Source organism: Gasterosteus aculeatus, chromosome 4, assembly GCF_964276395.1.
Source record: "Gasterosteus aculeatus chromosome 4, fGasAcu3.hap1.1, whole genome shotgun sequence".
In the NCBI taxonomy this organism is placed as follows: domain Eukaryota; kingdom Metazoa; phylum Chordata; class Actinopteri; order Perciformes; family Gasterosteidae; genus Gasterosteus; species Gasterosteus aculeatus.
In genome coordinates, this window is record NC_135691.1 from 8,450,866 (window position 1) to 8,471,171 (window position 20,306).

General features: G+C 45.8%; 1 protein-coding gene across 9 annotated transcripts in view; it reads right to left on the bottom strand.

Moving 5' to 3' along the window:
* Positions 1–20,306, bottom strand: part of mid2 (midline 2) — a 104,046-nt gene that overhangs the window by 35,536 nt on the left and 48,204 nt on the right. For 7 of the 9 annotated variants that reach the window (XM_078102011.1, XM_040173963.2, XM_078102012.1 and 4 more), the window contains one exon: positions 10,649–11,556. In XM_078102011.1, the coding sequence (XP_077958137.1) occupies positions 10,649–11,500 (852 nt within the window). In that variant the 5' untranslated portion in view covers positions 11,501–11,556. Of the gene's footprint in view, positions 1–10,648; positions 11,557–11,847; positions 12,058–20,306 lie in introns of those variants that run through there. The other 2 variants (XM_078102007.1, XM_078102008.1) reach the window with 2 other exon arrangements.

Sequence of the window (20,306 nt, forward strand, 5' to 3'; positions counted from 1 at the left end):
ATCTACTATATATATATATATGACATATAAATGACCTCATTCTGAAAAATGTAAAGCAGTAGACATTTTAGGGAAATTTCATTCTAACATCTGTATATGAATATGCAGTTGGACCCAGGGGCATGTTAGCTTAGCTCCACAGAACCTCTTAAGCCACGCATTACATTTTGTTTGTTTAAAATGTGCAAAAAGCGTCGTGAAAAAACGGCAACTCACTGCCTTGTGTGTGACACAGAGCAGACAGCAGCTTCGGGTTCCGCAGCGAACTGCAGACCAAGTGGAAGTGACGCGGTTTATCTCATCTTCAATTATTAAAGTGCTACAAATGAATCTACTCCCTCCTTAGACTCGCGTTGGTGTACATGTCATCTTCTTTAACGTCCTGCCGCATAACTGGAACAATAATCTGGTGTGAGTGACACTTTCCAAGCTGAAAGCTTTACACTTGTCAGCTTCCCGTAAAACCTCCGGAGGAGTTCATCCGAGCTCGTGGACTTCAGAAATAAGGGTCGCTTCTGCAAAAGTGTGATAAGGTTAGAAGCAATGATTTATTTTGAGGTGACAGGGTTCGGAGGCGGCGAACGCCTCGTTTCTGAAAGCGTGCGAGACGAACGCAACCAGCAAGGAGGTGGAATACACACTCATTCACGTACTTAAAAGCACAAAAAGGGTTGTGTTAAAAGTTAACCTAAGATGCCGGCTGGCTGCTCAAGGGAATCTAAACACAAAATAAACCATCATTAACGGCGCCGCGTGATTTGACGTGACGTTGAAGGTTCTTTTACTGCAGTCACAAATTTAGACTTTTTCAAATCATGACGGATCTCAGTGTGTTTTTAACTAAATCTCAAACAAAAATGCTTCTTCACTTTCCTGCCTCTCAAATATAAACTTGCTTTTGTTGTTTTTTTTCGTCACCGTCTATCTGACTGATTGCAAAAGATCCCTGAGCTCTGAATTTACTTGCAGTACATAAATGGCAAGTGGAAAACAGCAAGGGCACAATTGGAGTTGTAAAGGAAACCGACGGCTTTTTGTTTGCTGCCGTGTCGGCGCTACCGGATGTGACAGCAGATGATCCAGAGTTGCGTTTGAAAAAAAGCAGTGAGGTTTCCTCCCTGAAGTCTTTTTTGTCGTGTGGCAAAGAAACACCACTTTCATTCACACGTGCGGCAGAGAGAAGAGCCGGAGTGTCGTCTTCCCGGGCTGCACATCCAACAGATGTACACGCGCACAACAACAACAACAACAACAAGTCAGAGCGTTCACACCGACACACAGCGCCAGTGGTCAGTGACGAGACGGTGCGACTCTATTAGTATGGAAATGAGCCTGTCCACCCTACCAGATAGGTTCACTTGCTCCAAAGTGACTCACTCCGTTTCTACCATACTTTTCCTTATCTAATTGGACCGGAGGCGGGCCGGTAAATCACGTCCCTAGCATGTATTTATGGATGAGGTCGTGTAACACGAGCGCTGACAACATCTATGCCGGCAGCTGGCAGGTCGCCTGCGACGTTCGATGGGCGCTGCAGCCAGGAGGAGTGCGAGCTGCGAGACGATCAACGCGGCGCACGTGAACTCGGCATCCTCGTCTTCCACTCGGACTTGTGGCAGCGCCGTGGATTCTACACGCTGAGAATCCCAGCTCGCTTAAAAGAATGAAAAGGTCTTGACGGCCGAAGTGCAGAATGTCACAACACAACGAGCCCAAACTGCGGCCCGGCGCCGCTGCTCGGCGTTGCCGATGACTCCAGAGTTATGGAGCAGGGAAGCGGTGTGGACAGGCTCCGTGATGGAAACGGGGCTCCCCGAAGGCACGTTCCCCGCCTTCCAGGGAACCCGCTCGGACGGCTCTGGAACGGACTTCCCGCCCGACTCGCCCGGGGAGATGAACTTTGCTGCTGACAAAACGGTGCTGAACAGGAACTTCCGGGGATGTTCTTGCAAATCAGTGTCATTGGAATTAGAAAGATTACGTTTAGTATTTGATTATTTTTGCATTTACAAAAAGCTAAAGTCACTCTACCAGTGACTGGGAACAAAACGATCGCAGTGAACATCATCTCTGGGGGTCATTTAATGAAACTAAGCAGCTGGTTGGATTAGCTTGATGGCTTTTACAAGCCCTACTAGCTGTTGTATCGGTGAAATAACATGCAAAGAGAGTTTGTGTATTTATCTGTACGTGTATTTGTTTATTCATTTTTGCAACAATACTTGCAAATTTCAATGCATGGGTCGTTATCAGTATCTTGTGTGTGTGTACCTGCTTGAGAGCATTTTATGACTCTTTAAAATCATATATGGATAGCGTGTCCATGATTGAACATCAGCTCAGGTCACAGGTGGAGCTTTAGTGGACTGCGGCTGTCCCTACACATTATACATTATGTACATTATAACAGGTAACTCTAGTTTTCAGTCAGTTTACTATCACATCCCGCTAGGCCGTTCCAAAATGTTACCTAAATACATACGTCTTGCACCAACGGTCTCCTCACACAGAAGACGCAGGTCCACTCGTGGTCGGGATGCTGCCTGAACGGCTGAGTTTTTCTTAGGTTTAATCCAAACACGGCCAAAACAATGGTTGTATTTTCCAGACAGATTGACTTCCATTTTCTGATTCAGAAAAGCTTAACTCTGACATTTGCAACCTAACAATCAGGGTAGATGAGTCATTTGAGTTGGAAACAGGACTTTTCTGTCTATTTTCTCATATTAATTCCTAGGAATAGAACGCAATACAGATGCAACTGCTGAAACAATGCATATTCAGAATATATTTAAAAATCTTTACCATAACGCTACAATAAAAAAAAATAATAAAACCTGTTTCAAGGATTACAGGCAGTGACTTCTCTTCCAGGCTCCCAAACTCTGTGTGCCACTGGGTGTGATTACGGAGCTCACAGTTGTGTGTGTGTGTGTGTGTGTGTGTGTGCACACACGTGTGCTTCGATAGAGAATGTGCCTGTTTCAGGAAGCAAGAGATCCATGGGAAAGGAATGAAGGACATTTCGGTCCAAGGCAGCTGTGTCTGCGACAGAGCGAGATGCTTGAGTTGAACAGTGTGGTGGACTTGAACTCTCCTCAGCCAAAACAAAGCACACAATGCTCAGACATACTTCACAGTGTTTACAAAGAAAAAAGAAGGACCGTAACAACTTCACGTGAACTGCCAACGTCATCTCTTTTCCCATGTTCTACTTTTCCTTCCGTGAACTCTTGTGATTCTGAACTAAGCCAACTTTTTCCTGACTGAGCGGCCTTCACAGAGAAGCTGTTACTGTAATGGGATTGCTGAAGCGTTTTTTTCGCTGCGGCTTCGATGACATGAAAGTCATAAACATAACTCAATTTGTGAGATGAGGTGGAACCAACTTTAAGCAGATAGGGAGGACTGATTCCTCACTCTCCTACGGAGCGGTGTGTGCTTGGCTTACATCCAGTTTTCCCGCTCTTCTTTAGTTCTTTATCTCTCTGTGCAAAGAGAAATGATGTGATTTACATTGCAAGTAGTAGCGACAAAAAAGGAAATCTGCTGTCTTGGAAAGAGCTTCTGCCTCCCAAAAAATGTAAAGCAGTCCATAATGAGAATGACTATGGAGAGCGACCAAGTTGTCCAAATCTGTCCAGGATTAGAAGGAAAGATGCAAATGAGGCTGTTCTTTCTAACATCTGTCAGCCAGTCTACTCAGTGGTGTAAGTCCTCCACCATTGAGTTCAGAACAGGAAAATCAAGAGGAGTTTATAGCCTGAGTTCAACCCACATCATTAAACAGAAGTTGACAAAGGACTTTTAACCTTCAGGCAAAGTCACACTAACTTGGATGACGCAGGTTTGTCATTAGTTACATTTATAAAAAATTACCTCACAACAAGAACTCTGCTGCTGCATGAAAACACGGAAAAGAGCGATACAGGAGGAACAACGGGAGACCAGAGATGCACCAACACAACTTGTTTCTGGTTTTGGAAAAGTTATATAGAAGCTAACACGCTAACTCGCCGGCCAGTGGCGAGCAAGTTGGCCAGCAAGCCGGCGGTCCTTTTCGGGGGCAATGAATTTACTTGAAAAAAAACATACCTGTATACCGTCAGAATCTTTCTAAATACCGTGATGTGGATTTTTTACCGCCCAGCCCTAGTTTGTACTGCCTCAGATAGCAATGTTTAAACAGCCCGCTTACTCGCTGAGCAGTGGACATGTTAGCGGATTGCCATTCACGCCATCAGGAGACGCAGAGCAACAGAAGCAATACCAGTTCTGTTCTGGTCTCCGCTCAGTCCTGAGGGAAATATCCTGCACAGAAGCCTGGTAAATGCGGCCCGGTGTTCCCTGGCTGGTCGCTGACAGCTGGGCAGGTAGGCCGAGGTGAGACAGAGTGTTTCCCTGCTCTGGTCATAAATGACACCGATGAGAGCGGAGACAAAGAGCCAATGCAAGTCGGGGGTTCATAAAACCCAAACCGGGGCTTGAAAGATTCTCGTAGCTGAGGCAAACTGCAATACCGGGTGGATTTGCCACAATAAATGAACCTTTTCACACGTTTTTAGATTAAAAACATTCATAAAACTGCTTTTAATGCACATTTTACAGCCACAGAGGGCGTATTGAGACTGCTTGAATTGCTTGAAAATCACCCCTAAAAATTTTGATAATTCCAATGATTCCTTAATGAATGGGCTGATTACTGTTCCCCTGGCAGGGGTTTATTTGAGGTTGGGGGATGAAGCAGAGGTCTCAGGCCAGTGAAGACGTGCTGTTTATCCCACTCTGGTGTCGTTAGTTCAAACTGGGTGTTTTTTCCAGTGGCGACACACAGCAGGACGCAGCGCTCATCACGCACACGCAGCCGCGTGCAGAAAGGAAGCGTTTGTGCGCTCAGGCACCAACAAACTGGGACAACAGACACACTTCACGTACTTCTATGTACTTCTGGCTGAAGTTCCAAAGTTGGTATAAATATTCCTGTTATGCTTCATTGTCTTGTCCGCTGTCCGGGGGCCACAAACCAAAACAGCTTCTGGATGACAGAAACATCTCTAGAAGGACTATAAATGAGTGGATTTTACGCTGAGTGGTAGTTTATAAATCAAATGATGTTCTTGGACTGCATGTGTCATCACTTTCTTAAAACAGAGCCCTTCCCTTCCCCTCATACAAATGTGATCTGTGCCAGGTATTGTTGCGCATTAATCTAAGGGAGCGCTTACTCATCAGATATTATACTGAAATAATGTGGCATTACACGGAGGGTTGGGATCAAAATCCTTAGAAGCCAATGAAAAAAAAACACATTAGCGTGGCTAGATGAGTTTACACTGTTGATTAATGTGTAAATTCTCTTGCGTGGGTCGTGTAGCTGCCAGCCATCTGACTAGTGATGGGTTTTAACCAGTGATGGGTTTAGGACCAGACAACATACGCATTTTGCATGCTCAAATGCATCGTAAATACATTCATAGTATATTTTTATGTTGGATGCCTCACAAATCCAAAAGTTATATTTACCAGCTTCACAGTTGAAACTTTTTTCTTGGGTGTCAAAGTAGTTCAGCTAAGCTTCGCTATGTTGTCAGCCTCCAACAGCTTTACGCTGAATACACACAGCACAAGCCTGCAAGTGCCTGAATTCGAGTTTTTAAGCCTCGTAAAAAGGCCGAAGAAACAAGTGGTGGATAAACGCAGTAGAAACCCAGGATTTTTATCCTTGGGAGTGTGAAAAGGTCCAAAAAACAAGATTTACTCCGTGGGAAGCTGAAACTTTTTTTAACATCTATTTCAGGGTCACAGACCAAACACGCATATTTCGTAGGCTTTCATAGACAAACACTTTAAAAAAGATACTGAAAACAAATGGAATTGACTCATACATTATAGGTGCTACATCCAAACGTGGGAGTTTATATAGCAAAAGTATTCACAGGGCTAACAGAGTAAACACGAGGCGCAACCAGAAGGTTGGCGCTCACACTTCTGCAACAACACACATCTTTACATAGACGACATTTGTTTGTTGCAGTTTTAACGCTTGGAATAAAGAATTAGCACTTTTATGTAAACATTGCAGAGAAAATAAAATGTTTGTAACGAGTCACGAACCCTTAGTGTGCACTACACACTGCGGCCCACCCCAGGGAATCTGCACCGCACTTTAGCTGACTGGCCCGTGGAGAACGAGGCCCAAGCTCCACACGTGAACCCGGCTCTCAGTTTGAGGTAGGAAAGCGGGGGGAGGGGGTGTGGATGGGGAGGGGACAGGCATCGTTTTGAACGTAGCTTTTAAACATGCAACACAACTGAAATGATTCATGCCGGTTATGTGCCTTTTTCTGCATTGCATTGTAACACTGCTGACACCAGAGCTCTTAAAAGCTTTCCACTTTCTTTCTGCATAAATTGTGCATATGCATGATGCAGCGCCTGGGACTGAATTAATAAGCTTTTTTTTTTTTTTTCATGACCCATTTAATTTTGTGATGGGCTGGCGTGACATATTTTCACAGCACATGCATGATGCATTGACAGTAGTGGAGTACACACACTCATGCACGCCACATGATAGGCATGTTAATGCACGGAGGCACAGATGTGGCGCACACAGACTCTAAAAGCTTTCTGCTACATCCGCGCCGGCACCGTCAGCATGACTAAGTGTGCTCCATCTCAACACTGCTCTCCGGATGGGGCAATGATTTAACCCTGGCGTCTCACAGTCAGCTCCACCAATCACTCCATATATATATATATAATATATGTCAGAGGTAATAGCATCCGACACCACGCACAATGCATACCTAAATGTCTGCGCAACCACAGGCGCACCTGTAGGTACAGCTCACAGGTACACGCGTTTGAAGGCAATCATATACCCTCCGACACACAAAAGCAGGTCTCTGAGGTCTGCGAGGCTCCCTCTCACAAGCAATATCATGCTGCAGCAGCCTTTGTGGGTTTGTGGGCGACCGCGGGCGGAGAGGAGTGATGTTAGCGGAGCAGCTAAAACAAGGCAGCTCGCCCCGGGGCCAAATACAGGGGAGGAGAGAGGCAGAGTGACAGAAAGCAGCTGTGAAGGATGATCTTCGTGTGGCTGCATGCAAAACAGAGAAAGGGAGAGAGGTTTTGCCACAGGGAGGCCGCAGAAAGCCTGCAGGGCGAGTCTGTGATTGAGCCGGTGTGCACGAAGAAATCAGCTTGGCTGTGAACTGGACGCCTCCTAAAATCAATGGTCAGCGTTTGGCTTTCAGGAAAGTCAGGTGAGGTGAACTCCATTTCTATGTGAACAGTCGGAACGAAGAAGGCAGCTTGTATGGTTGCGGATGCGATTAAACCGCGCAATAATTTGTGCGTCCGCACGATCACTCGCCTCTGGATTTAGCAGAGCACCGGGGTGTAAATACAGCGGGAGTGGAGTCAGCAGCAAGAGCGGGCATGATGCACAGCGTCAGACAGCGCCTTAAGGAGCTTAAGACGGGAAAGTAGAAGACGAGGGGTGAGGGAGGAAAACGGTGAGGATAAAGGCAAAGAAGCCCGGCTGGAGGGACTCAAGGAAAGGAAGAGAGGGGAGAGTTAGAGAGCAAAAGGAGAGGAGAGGGGAGTGAGGGGGGGTGTCGGATGCTATGATTTGCCTGTTTCCCAAACAGGAATTAATCCAATAATCACTGGAAAACGTTTTTGCATATTTCTTCATTCTTCTCATATACATATCTATCATCTGGCACGAGTATACGTGACACCTGTCAAGACGGTAGACACACACACACACACACACACACACACACGCAAAACAAATCCCATTGCTGAGTAGGTGCGCATGGGATGCTACCGAGAGTTAAATCCAGAGTCTTTATCTGCTGCTTATTTCAAATGTCAGCAGCCCTGTTGCAGGCTTTGCCACCATGGCAGCTCAGTGCTGAGTGCGAAAGCACAAACACTTCAAACCCTCGAGAGCCTCAGAGTGAGAGAAAACAAATGCTTCTGAGAACACACACACACAAGAGCTGGAAGGTCACTATGAAGACAACTAGGAAGAGAAGCACGAGAACCAACGGCCCGTTCTTAAGTGGAGGGTACCGAGGACTTTTGGAGAAGTTGCAATGATCTCGTGATTTGAAGTCTGCGGTTAAGTCCAAGTATCTCACTAATTGAACATAAACCATTCAAAAGATAAACTTAATAATAATAAATGGTTGACTGAGATTTTAATTATAGGATAATATAGATAAATTAAACACAACAATATTATTATCAAATAAAATTGGCTTTTAATGCCATTGTATAATAGTAAACTGCCAAGACGGACATTCAAAAGGCCGATATATTTTTCTCTCTTTTTCAGTGACGCTGTAACCCTCAGGTGACACGTCATTGACAGTACTTGTGTTATTTCTCCTGTCCTACGCTTTAGTAGGTCCCTTAATGCTGCTGCTTACGCTGTTAAAAATGATACAATGACGATGACTACAATGAATAAATGCAAATGAACCTCAATGTGGTCTGAACTCTTAAAAATAACCAATCATAAATGATGTGGTGGACCTAGAATGTTGCAAATTCAGGTTCTGTCACACTGTCCACCTTACAGACAGAAGATATAAATCCTTAGCTGAGAGCACACAAGAACCACTTTGGCTCCTTGATGTTGTCTAACCTGCGGTGTGATTCTTCGCTATACCAGAATGTATGTTACCTGGAAGTGGATTCAGTGGCTTTCATGGCGTGAAATCATATATATCTAAAGTGAAATACCTTTAAGCTGCAGTCTTTTCAAATATTTTTAAAAACAATATTACCAAAGCCCTCCAATTATAAGGCACAAATGTCCTTTCTTCTGAGAAAAGAGCTGTGCCTAACAGCTGCGTGGGGATTTCATTCACTTCCCTGCGCTTTCAAGCTGCGGCACATTCCTTGTCAGCGCTGAAACCTGGTAGCATTTTCTCCTCTCCAATATCCAATCTCTCTGCCCAAGGGAAGCTTACCTTCCCCTTGTTGTGTGAGCAAACATTTAGCGTCAGAGTAGCTGCCAGCTTACACAGTAGACAGAAGAAATAGTGTGACGGGTAATCCAGAGGTCAAAGATCAAATGGAGTGAGCCGGGGGCGCACAGTAGACAGCTGAGGGCCATTATTAAGCACAATTGACATGTGGCCCCTTAGGACAGCTAAAGGGACATTGCAGAACACCATTCAAAACCAACCTATAGTTAACGATGACTGCAAGCACAACCAAGATGGACCATCACTGACTACTTACAAAGACACAGAGAAAGAGCAGAATGCACACGGCCACGTTTGACCTACATCTTCTGTGATTAGCACTGACTTCCTCTTCCTCACCTCGCCATGGGTGAGAAGAAGATTATAAAGTTAGCTGCCACTGCCACTGGTGAGCTGAGCTGGAGCTTGAACCGGAGCTGGTCTCCTCCCAGATTTGGGGTTGATTGGGGATTTCAAAGTTCAAAGCCTTGGCTGGGTGAATGATGGAAAGGACCACGGGCAGCCGTGGAGTGGAAAGGAAGGGAGGGTGAGAGCTAGCTAGCTATTTACAGTAAACCCTCCCTTAGTCTGCAGAGAAAGCATTGGCAGAAAAGGGGAGGTATTAAAAAAAATAAAAAGAGTAAACGCCAGTGAAAATAAACCCTGCGCTCCGGTGGGTGCTGAGCAGATGGAATGTTGCACGCAAAACTGACACCGAGCTAACAAGTTTTGGTTGCAGCAATCATAAATAATCCAGAATGTGGAATTGCATTTTCAATGAGTCACCCAATGTGTGTTTTTGTTGTGCACGGCATGTTAACAATGTCTCCGGAAACATTGCCAACCGTTTCACACAGCTACAATTTTGTAACGTAAAAAAAAAAATCTCAAAAGTGAGACCATTAAAATTCACTTGACCATAAAATAACATTGACCAAAAAACACACCAGGGCAATCAAAGAGTTGCAACATTCTTACACCCTGGGGACACGGACTTTGAGCTATTGTAGTGCGAAATCTGTGACACTACAAGCTTCTGTCGTTCGAGATAAAGGGAGCCTGAAGAGGTGTGTAAATACGCCAAAGACAGACGCACTTGTGCTGAAACGTTTCAGGCCAGCTGATGAGACTGGCTGCTTTAGGCCTTTGAATTAGTGCCTCGCTCTTTTGTTTTTCACCCTGATTCAGCAGTCCTGCACTTTACGCAGAGCCTCTGAAAGCTCGGCGGCCACAGGGAATGCCAGCTCATCGACTATCAGAATGACGGCCTTCCTTTTGCTCTCCATTTCTCTCTGCCCTTCTCGCCGGGCAACACCATGCCAATTGTCTCTCTCACTCTTTCTGTTCCCCATCTGCCCTTCTGTCCTTCTTGCTAAACAAAGGCTGGTGTGAGTGTGTATGATGCAATTGTGGCAGTGCTGAAAATCCGACATAAATAAACAGTAAGATAAGATTTCGCCATTTGGTAAACTGCAAAAAGAAGATATCGTATTCAATGTCGCAAAGTAAAAAAAGAAAATCTTTTTCAATCAAATCCTGTTTCAGATGGTGACCTACCTTGGTTCTATGACACAGAAGTCAGTATTATGGGACCAGGGCAAAGAAATGGTGGCCGACATTGTGGCACGCTTCGTAACCTGAAACGGACACTGAGCACTAACCTTGAGCTTATCAAAGCGTTCAGTGAGGGAGGACACCTGGTGGTCCCGGTGACGCCCCACCAGCTTGCAGAGGGCACAGATGAGCTGGTCGTCCACCAGGCAGTACATGTTGACCTTCTCGTTCTCGTGCTCCAGGCAGGTCAGGCCGCGGATGTGAGTGTCCGGGACCGGCTCCACCAGGCGGTGGCCGGTGAACGGCTTCTTGTTGGGGTGGGTTGCGCGGAGGCAGCGGTCGCAGTACGACACCTCGCACGTGACGCACGTCTTGACGGCCTCGCGCGGCGGATCCTGCTCGCAGAACTGGCAGCTGATGCGCGGATCCATTTTGGCAACCACGGCCGGGCTGTGGTTCGCGTTGGTGTGGTTGGTGTGATTGGTGTGATTGGCGTGGTTGGCGTGATTGGCGTGGTTGGCGTGCGGGTGCGAGTGGCTAGAAGTGGCCGGGCTTCCCCGGGCGCTGCTTCCACTCGTGCCACTGCCACCGCCGCCAATTGTGCCGGCTATTGTGCCGCTAATGGTGGCGGTGTAGGGCCGCTGCGGCTGCAGCCGCCGGCTCTCGGTGGGGGAATTGGGGCCACTAAGGGAGGCCTTTTGAAAGCGGTCAATGATGTTCTGCAGCGTCACATTGCGCTTAAGGCCCTCCAGGCCGCGGTGATTCAGCGTGATGACGTAACGGCAAGTGGGGCACTGAAAGGCCGATATGGACTCGAGGGGCTTGCTGGTGGAGCAGTGGGACACCAGGATGCGGTGGGCGCAGTTGAAACACAGGCTGTGGGCACAGGGCAGGAGCAGGGGATCTTCAAACAACTCCAGGCAGATCGGGCAGGTCAGCTCAGACTCCAGTGTTTCCATCTTCAGTTGAACCAATCTAGAGGTGACATCCAAACCCACGGAAGCTGGCAGATCACCTGCACGAAGAAGAAAGACAAACATATGAGAATTGACTACTACGCCTTACATAGCCTCCTAATTACAGAAATAACCTTAACTTCTCTGCACTTTTGTTCCCTGGATGTTTTTTATTGAATGCGTCAATATGGTGAATGAGTCACCCATTTCTGATTCTAACAGAGTAATGTTATAGTGCCTTAAGGAAAGACGGAGCGGACTATGCAAATTCAGCAGAACCATCACTAACACGTGATGTTTTACTATTATCCATCAGCTGCACAGTTTGCAGAGCTGCGGACTGGGCTTACATGTTAAGGGCTTTACCACATGATGCCTCCTGCATAGCTGGAGCAGAAGAAGAGGAATGGCTTCATGACCAGTCAGGATGAACATTAAATTAATTGCAGGGTAGAAGAACAAATAAATGGAGCAAAGACGAGTGGAAGACAAAGAGCACATTTCATCGGCATCTGCCTTTCTTCAGCTCATGCTTGACTTTGCCTGTTTTTCGCGGCTTTCATGGTAAGATCAGCTTGACTTATCCAGACAAATAACCACCACAAGGACAGTTAAGCCTTTCGAGCACGGCCCCAACAACAATTTCAAGTGGGCCTGTGGAAACCGGGCCTGAGCTACAAAGATTGATTTCAGATCCTCCTCCTTTCGCCAAGCCCTCCAGGTCTCAGCACCTTGTAGCCTATCAAGGCTACAACATATCAAGCTGTCTCCTTTGGGTGGCCTTAAAACCAGTGACATGAGAAATCACCAGTAACCCCCACACTCAATGTATCAGTTGTGCAGCAGCGCAGCTCGCAATTCTTTTAGAGAAACAAAGTACGGCGTCAAAGTGAACAGCCGGTGACAGTTTCATTGGTGGAAGTCTGGAGGTGACAGATGCCCTCGTCTCTCTCTGCGCTAGTTGTACAGGATTCGCCCCTGAATGGGTTTTATTGGTGGTGACCAGTCAAGATCACCTTCAGGACAGGGTTTAAACTTTGGTGAGTGACCTCTGACTTACGGCCATTATGTACGCGACTATGGTCAGACACAAATACAGTAACTCACAGATGCAGAGGACAGGATAGTCCAAAGACACAATTTCATATTAAAGAAGTGAAAGGCTGTGTGAGCTTGGGTGCCACAATCGAGGTACCATTCATTCAGCTGCCTGGTTTTCCAACACTGATGACTTAAAATCAAGATATCAAACATAAAAAACAGTCCCAATATTTTGCCCCTGAGCGATGGTCCAAAAGCTAGATTCTGAAATTAGTCCCTCAAATGAAGAGGAAACATGAAAATAATAAAAATAATAAATAATTCTGCTTGAAAAATTGAAACAATTTATTAACGTCAAAATATTCCAATCAATTTCCCTAAAGACAGGCGGCCTTAATCAGTGAGACAAATACATTTACAACTTGTGTCGAATCATCATGCTGTCGCGTGGCTCTGTCCTCTTATTGACTATTAACTACCCATATTCAGACATATCGAGTGAGCTCTGCCACGCACAGCCCATTTGTAATGACTGCGTTGGGATACTTTTCACACGTGGCGGGGTGAATTCAGACGCATGGAGAACTACACAACTCCCAATTATCCCAGAGACCAACAAAGTATGAGCTGAAGAGACAGGAGGACAGAAAGGCAGCTCAAAAGACAGTAACAAAAGTCTTCTGCTGCCCCAGAAACCACACGCCTCGACCCCACCGAGCTGTGTTTAAAGCAAACACAATTTGAGCAGCAGCTAAGTGCTCGGAACTCGACTGAGAGGAGTAGCTCGCTGCACGCAGCGCCGTCGTTACAAAGTTCATTATCTGCAGAGGAAACAAATACCTTCTGGAATCCATCGTGCGGATATTGCGCGGGTGGAAACGCGCTGTGTCATGCTTGTGAGGCTGTACGTGTGCGCGTACATTTCGGGCGTTTGTGTGGTTGTTATCGCACAGCCCGGCTCCAGAGGTGAAGAGAGATCAGAGGCGAGCAACCAGGGAACAAACGAGCACGAGGTTCAGCTTCATCACGGCAACAATAGGGCTGATTTATCTCCACCGTATCTGATAGTTGATAACCAGGAGCAGACGAATGGAAATAACCCAACAGGATTCAGGGGGAGGTGATGAGGTCAGGAAAAGACCACCTTGATGACGAGCCCCTCTGCCTGGGACTCAAAGGCCAGGTACAGTATGATATCTGGTCTTGTACACTTTTTTACAAACCGCTTTACACTTTTTTTTATCACTAGTAGGTTTCTACTTTTCTTTCTCATTTAATCTGCATTTTTTGCTGGATAATTTGCTTTTCACGTGGCGAGGATTCCAGTTCATTCAGCCACACCAAATATTTTAAAGCTTTTAATAATTGTAGCAATAAGAGTCCGTAATATCAACCATTTAAAGTGAGTGCGATCCATATTTTCACCAAGAAAGAAGTTCTCTGTGACCAACGCGCCAGCTCCTCATGACTGCAGGGTCAGTGGAACCTGTCAACAACAGGAAACAAGGCCCACATTCATTAAGGCTCACAGGATACACATTGATTCAAGATCATCAGGTCATCGTACCACGCGAGATCGCCTCTTGAATCGGGTGGAGCTGATGCAACAAAGACCGACAGCTTTTCATCACAGTGCAATAAACCATCACCAAGACACAATTCATGTCAATCACTGCTTGATTGTTATTGCACTTCAGCCGCTTTTCTTCTTATCCTGCCTCTCTCTGCTCATCAGCGTTGGATGTCGAAAACAAAAGGAGCTCACACAAATCCCTCCGATCCCAGCATGCTCACGGAAATAAACCATATTATCATCACAGCAAATATGCCGTCAAGAACGCCTAATCACAGCCAGAGAACATTCAAGTTCATAGACAGAGACGGAACCGGAGCACAAACCCTCAATTATTAAGCTCATCTCATCATTGAGGGATGAGTGCGTGACCCTTATCCTGGATTAGTACCCTGAATCAGTCTCCCTTTGTTCCCCAGGACGGAGCCTCCTGTGCAGATGTTGATGTGACTGTGTTTAACGAACCTCGGTGTTATAATTAACACACAGCTTTAACACACCATCACCAGGCCCATTAAACTTGAGCTGTGTCCCTCCGGGGGAGACAATGCCGGCGGAGCCACTTGGGGACTGAAACGCCAGTTTCATGGTGAAGGCACTTCTTCTGCTGACAGGCTCACACGGATACACACAGAGACATTCACAAAACACACACACCCACACACTCGCGCGCGAGCGCAAAATGTACAAGTACAGCATCGCTCTGTCTCGTTGTTCCTCTTACTCTGCCATTCGTGTCGCGGTGAAGTGTCTCATCTGGAAGGAGAACAGCTTGTGCTGGTGCTTGAGGAAAGACACACAGGTGGACACAAACCAAAGCACGCTCTCTCTCACGCACACAGACAGACAAAGCTGCGAGGCACTCCCTCTGATCTATTGTTGTGCTGATTAATGTAGATTCGTCTAATTCAAAGGGGTTTTTTTCTCAAAAGGATTAAAAACAACATCTCAACATTAGTGTGTCTGAAGAGGCAGGGTCAGACAAATAATTGTCCTTATCGCGTAACAGACTGTGAATTCTAATCGGCGAATGCTTTATACTTTGCTTCTGACATCCTTTGAACAGGTGCAAGTCCACATGCACACACAAAAGACCCTTTTCGGCCAACGGCTTTGATGAATTCATTCATTCGAGTCCGACACACCAGAAGCGGGACACCGATCGCGGCTTGTCTCATGCTATAGGCTGATCCGAATCCCAGTGTGTTCGGTTCGCCGATGATGGGGAATTGTGTGAGCTCACTGTAGTACAGCGCCGCCTACAATCAGGCATCTGATGCCTGTTCGCGTCTCGAGCACAGTGGCCATCAAGCGGCTACCTTGCAATCGTGGAAAGCAACATTATAAAGGCCATGAAGGGGGCTGACAAACTGCTGCCCAATGCAGGATGACTGCATTTGTATCAAAAGTGTGTGCGTGTGTGTGCGCGTGTCAGAGAAGTGTTTTTATAGTTTAATTATTTGTAGCAGCAGCAACGAGTTCCTCCACCAGTTTATGAGACATGACCTTGAAGAACAACCCAAAATAGAAAACACTGATGTCACGCTTTGAATCATTTTGTAATCCTGCCAACATCAACACAATAAAAGACGCAGCTCATTTAAAAGCAGTCCTCTGGGTGCACGCCTGCATTAGTGTGAATTTACTTTGTTGACGCATGAATCTGTTTAGAGAAAAGGCATCTGTGGAACAAAGATGATTATCCTTGTATAAACAATCCACTCGTAAAAAGCAGATTGCTCCCCCCTGGATTGCAGGCTACACAACCAAAAAACAGGAGCTTAAAGGACACTTGATGATGTTGAAGGGCCCAGTTGAATGAGAGTGCCACACATAGACCTCTGGACCAAAGACACAATTGCTCTCCCACTTTGGCAGTTTATTTTAATTTTAAAGAAGCATTGTTAAATGACCCTATTTGCACCCACACAATTTTTTACATTCTTAAAATATCCCGCGTTCCATGCATTCGATTCTTCTAAATCTAACCTACAGACACAACTTTTCGCATTGGCATTCAGAACAACCATTAAACCAACTGGCATGTGTTTGGACTGTGGCAGGAAGACGAAGAACACGCACACGGGTCGAACATCCAAACTCCACACGGAGGAGGACTTTTAACTTCAAAAGATACAAAAGGACGTGCTGAGGTGCAACCAGAGTCAGATGTGAGACACGTTTCAAAGAGACCGCGGGTAGAAACCAGAATAAAAGATTGTTTCCAGGAAAGGTCAGCAATGTGGATCCTAATGGCATGAACGAAAAAGTCTGTTCAAGCACGTATGTCCATGAACCTGAACACACACACACAGCCCCATGAGCGGCAACTGACTCAACCTCAAATACTGTTTGACTCCACAGCAAATTGACAGTTTTTGTTATCAGATTGACAGTGTGTGTGTGTACAACCTGTAATCCAACCCCAGAGCCTCACCCAATCCCTCCATCAATACACGCACTGCGCTCCGCTCCCCGTGTGTGCAGCCGGGATCTCTGCGTCTCACCAGAGGCTGTGAATCACGAGGCCCGTCGCCGAGGTGCAGCAGAACCTGCGCAGTTGAGGTTGAAAGGCTCGAGGGAGCAATGAGATGGTAAACAAGAGCAGCAGGGCGTCGGAAAAGCGCACCCTGAGACGTTGTCATGGTACACCTGAGGGGCGATAGAGCGGGAGAAAAAAAAAAGGGCATTTGGATCGTCGTTTTTGTTTCATGTGCTTTTAGTGGGTCAAAAAGAAAATGGAAAAATTAGTTGTGAAATAAATAGTTTCGGCAAACTGATTAAAGAGTAGTTAAGTGAAGCCATGGGCATCGAAGTCGTTTCCCGTTCTCATTGACTTCTTCTGCACAGAATGAAAACTGAGTGAACCAATAAAGCATTGCTAGCTTCAATTCACTGGAATTCTAACTGAATCTTTGTATTTCTTTAAATAACTAAAAAAGGTAAGGCAACAAATTAAAGGCTGTATTGGATGGTTTGCTGACTTGGGGCAGTAAAACATCACCAATTCTGATCAGTTTACTGTTATTCATTAACAAAATCTAAACATCCAGATATTAGACTCAAGACTTGATTACTTTCTCATACTTTTGGATGATATACGAAAAATGTTTTTGGCATTGTTCTTAAATCATTTGGCAAGTTAATGTTGCCTGATTTTCACTTGAGGCAGCAGCACTGTGCAAGTGAATTCAATCAAATGAAGCTTCATGCAATTTCCCAATTTGTCTTGTATTATGTTTGCAGCAATTTGAGTCTACTCATTTCTCCTTTGAGATGCTGCTGAGAAAAATGAATAATCTTGATGAAAGAAAGTGTGCAAACCATCCTGCGTTGCAAACACTTTTACTTTACTAGGATTGTTCCCCCTTTCTGCCTTACATGTAACATGACCAAAGTTCCACACAGTGAAAGCGTTGTTCCCTCCAACGTCTCTACCCGTGACGGCCTCCTTGCTAGACTGCAGCCCAATGGACTCTTGTCCATCCTTGTTTGAGACTGAAGTGTCCCGTTGTGTGCGCATGGACGTGGTAATTTATTGTTCCAGCTACGTAACGCCATTTCTATGTAATCCATTGTAAGCCTGAGCTTATTAAAAAGCTGCCTGGAGGAAAACCCCAAAACAAAGCTTAAAAAGGTCGACGGGGCAGGTAAATGTTTTAAACGCGGCCCGACAAGATGGCGACTTCATTGCTCTTCCTGGCACTGTGTTGTTGTAAAACAAGGCGCTTTAATTCATTACTTTATGAGGTAACAAAATAGCAGACGTGGAGCCAACACACGTCTGTCTGCCCACGCAGAATGGCCGGCCTGTTTGCGTGGTGCTGCTGAAGCACAGACCCTGCACACATTTTGGTACCAATCAAGGGCGCACACATCAACATGCCTAACGCAGCACTGCTGTATGAACACTTTCATTGGTGGCCGTTTTCTGGAATCACCTCAGCTGAGCATTTAAACCACAAAGAAACGGGACATTGTCGGAGTCGATTTAGCGGAGTTTAGTCAACTTCGAGCATGGAATGCTTGCATTTTGGGGCGGGCAGTTCCTTTAGGAAATTGGATTAAATGTATAGCCACAACTATGGGACACACGTCAGGAACACAAGTGCTGAGTTCTTCCAGACACCCGGAGACTGCAGTTAAGTCGCCGCTATGGTTTTGGAGAAAGAAAGAAGAGACAAAGTGTACACATGATTATGGAAGTGGGATCAAGGAGCACATTAAACTTGTTGCGTTACATTTCCGTGCAATCTTTGAAGGAAGCCATGTGTCTCAATGGAGGCCAGGTTTTCTTTTGGCCACCCGCCCCCCCTTCATCTTTTCCTCTCTTCTTCCTCTACTCCCGCTCTTCCAACCGCCTGCGTTTGCCAAATCGTTCCGCTCTCGGTCTCTCACTCGGTCTTTTCCTGCCTTTCTCCCACTCTCTCTCCGCCGCCTTCAGAGCGCTCTAGTTTCATCAAACATGTGATTCCTATTCATAGAATGTAAACAGTAATGCAGCCGGGCCGGTGTTTCCATTTCGCATTCACATTGGGTGCAGTTGAGCAGGCCGGTTTAGGCTTAACCCTCTCCCCGCTACACTGGAGGCCGCTCCAATTACAAAACCAATTTCAAAATAAATCTGGGGAGCGGTTTGCCTCATCAAAAGGTACAATGTTCGATTCTTCTACCCTGTTTGTTCCATTAACTTCAGATTGGTCCGTTTAAGGAAACATCTAGTTCTAAGGCACTGCGAATTGATTCCAAAATGAATGTATTTAATGTAGCAACTCATTATAAGTGAATCATTTTATTTTTGAATTTTTTTTATTTTATTTTTTTTATAAATTGCAGAGCCATCTTTGGACAGTCTTCAAGGTCGGCCTTCTCTCTCCCACAATAACTAGTGCAGTATTAAAAAGGCAGAACTGTGACTCCCGGTTCACATTTCCTGGTTACCAATGTTGGGTCGCGATGGGGAAAAACGTGGTTGGGACTCTGGGGAGGAGTTATTCTAGTTCCCCTCGCCACGCCTCAGTGGATGGAAACTCCTATCATTACGTAACCTACAACAACGCAGCATAAACATCTGCATGAAAGATGTGGCACAATAGGAAACCGGTATGTTGGTTCAGTTATAGACGTGTTGGTTACTTCATAAACCATTTAATACACCGCATTCATTTAATTATTCAACTATTTGACCTGTTTTTGACATTGTACTCTTATTCAAATTGTGTTCATTTCATTTTTTGAATATGAGGAAAGCACGGCTGTGTGCACTTTGCTCCTTTATATTCAATTAGCTGTGCTTGTGCATTTGGAATACTGTGTCGGGTGTCTACGATTACAGACACAAATGACTCCTCTAGGGGCGTCAATGAAGGCGCACCGGTGTGTGATGTTGCATAAAGCCACATCGCTTTTCACAGACAGATGTCTTTTATTACTGCTGATGATGGGGGCTTTTTTTATGAGAAGGGCATTTGCTGATGCAAGACACTGAAAATGAAATAAACAATCAGTTCTTGTCAGGCGCAAAGCCAAGCCCGACTTGCTAATTGGCTTAATGCATTTATAGGCTACATGAAAGCAGGATGAAAATAGATTTCCACAGGGTCGTGACAGGGAGTAGAACACACCTCCTCTCTTTCACCCTACAAAAAATGCATCTGCCAGTTATAGCCTGGCAGCCTGTGGGTAAGGAAGCTAGTCAGACAGCGTCTCATCAGCTCTCTGAGGCTCTTTTGCTTATCAGGCCTCAACACAACACTGAGCAGCAACCGTGCCCCTGCCTCACTCCACGCCCCTTCCATTATTCATGTGCATTTGCCCAGGTGAGAACAAACTCCGGATCAGAAGTAGGCAGAGCGGCTCATTAGACATTCAGGCGTGGCTCGGCGTGCCGGAGGGAGAACAGACGAGAGTTGCTTGCAACTGCCAACGATGGCGAAAATGTAATTGGTGGGCAGGCTTCGAGCCCAGTGGCCGGTGCTCAGGTGGGCGGACTGTTGACCAAGGAACTCAGGCTTGGAGGCAGCTTGTGGTCAGTATCCAGTCTGTTCTGTTTTACAATATTCTGCTTACAGCACAGTAGGAGAGTAGACCTTTTTCTTTAATCGCATTTGTCTCCATGGCGTGATATCTAAAAAGGCTGCTAAGGCCTATTAGCTCTCATGCATAAGAAATAATGAACATTTTCAAAGTGAGTTC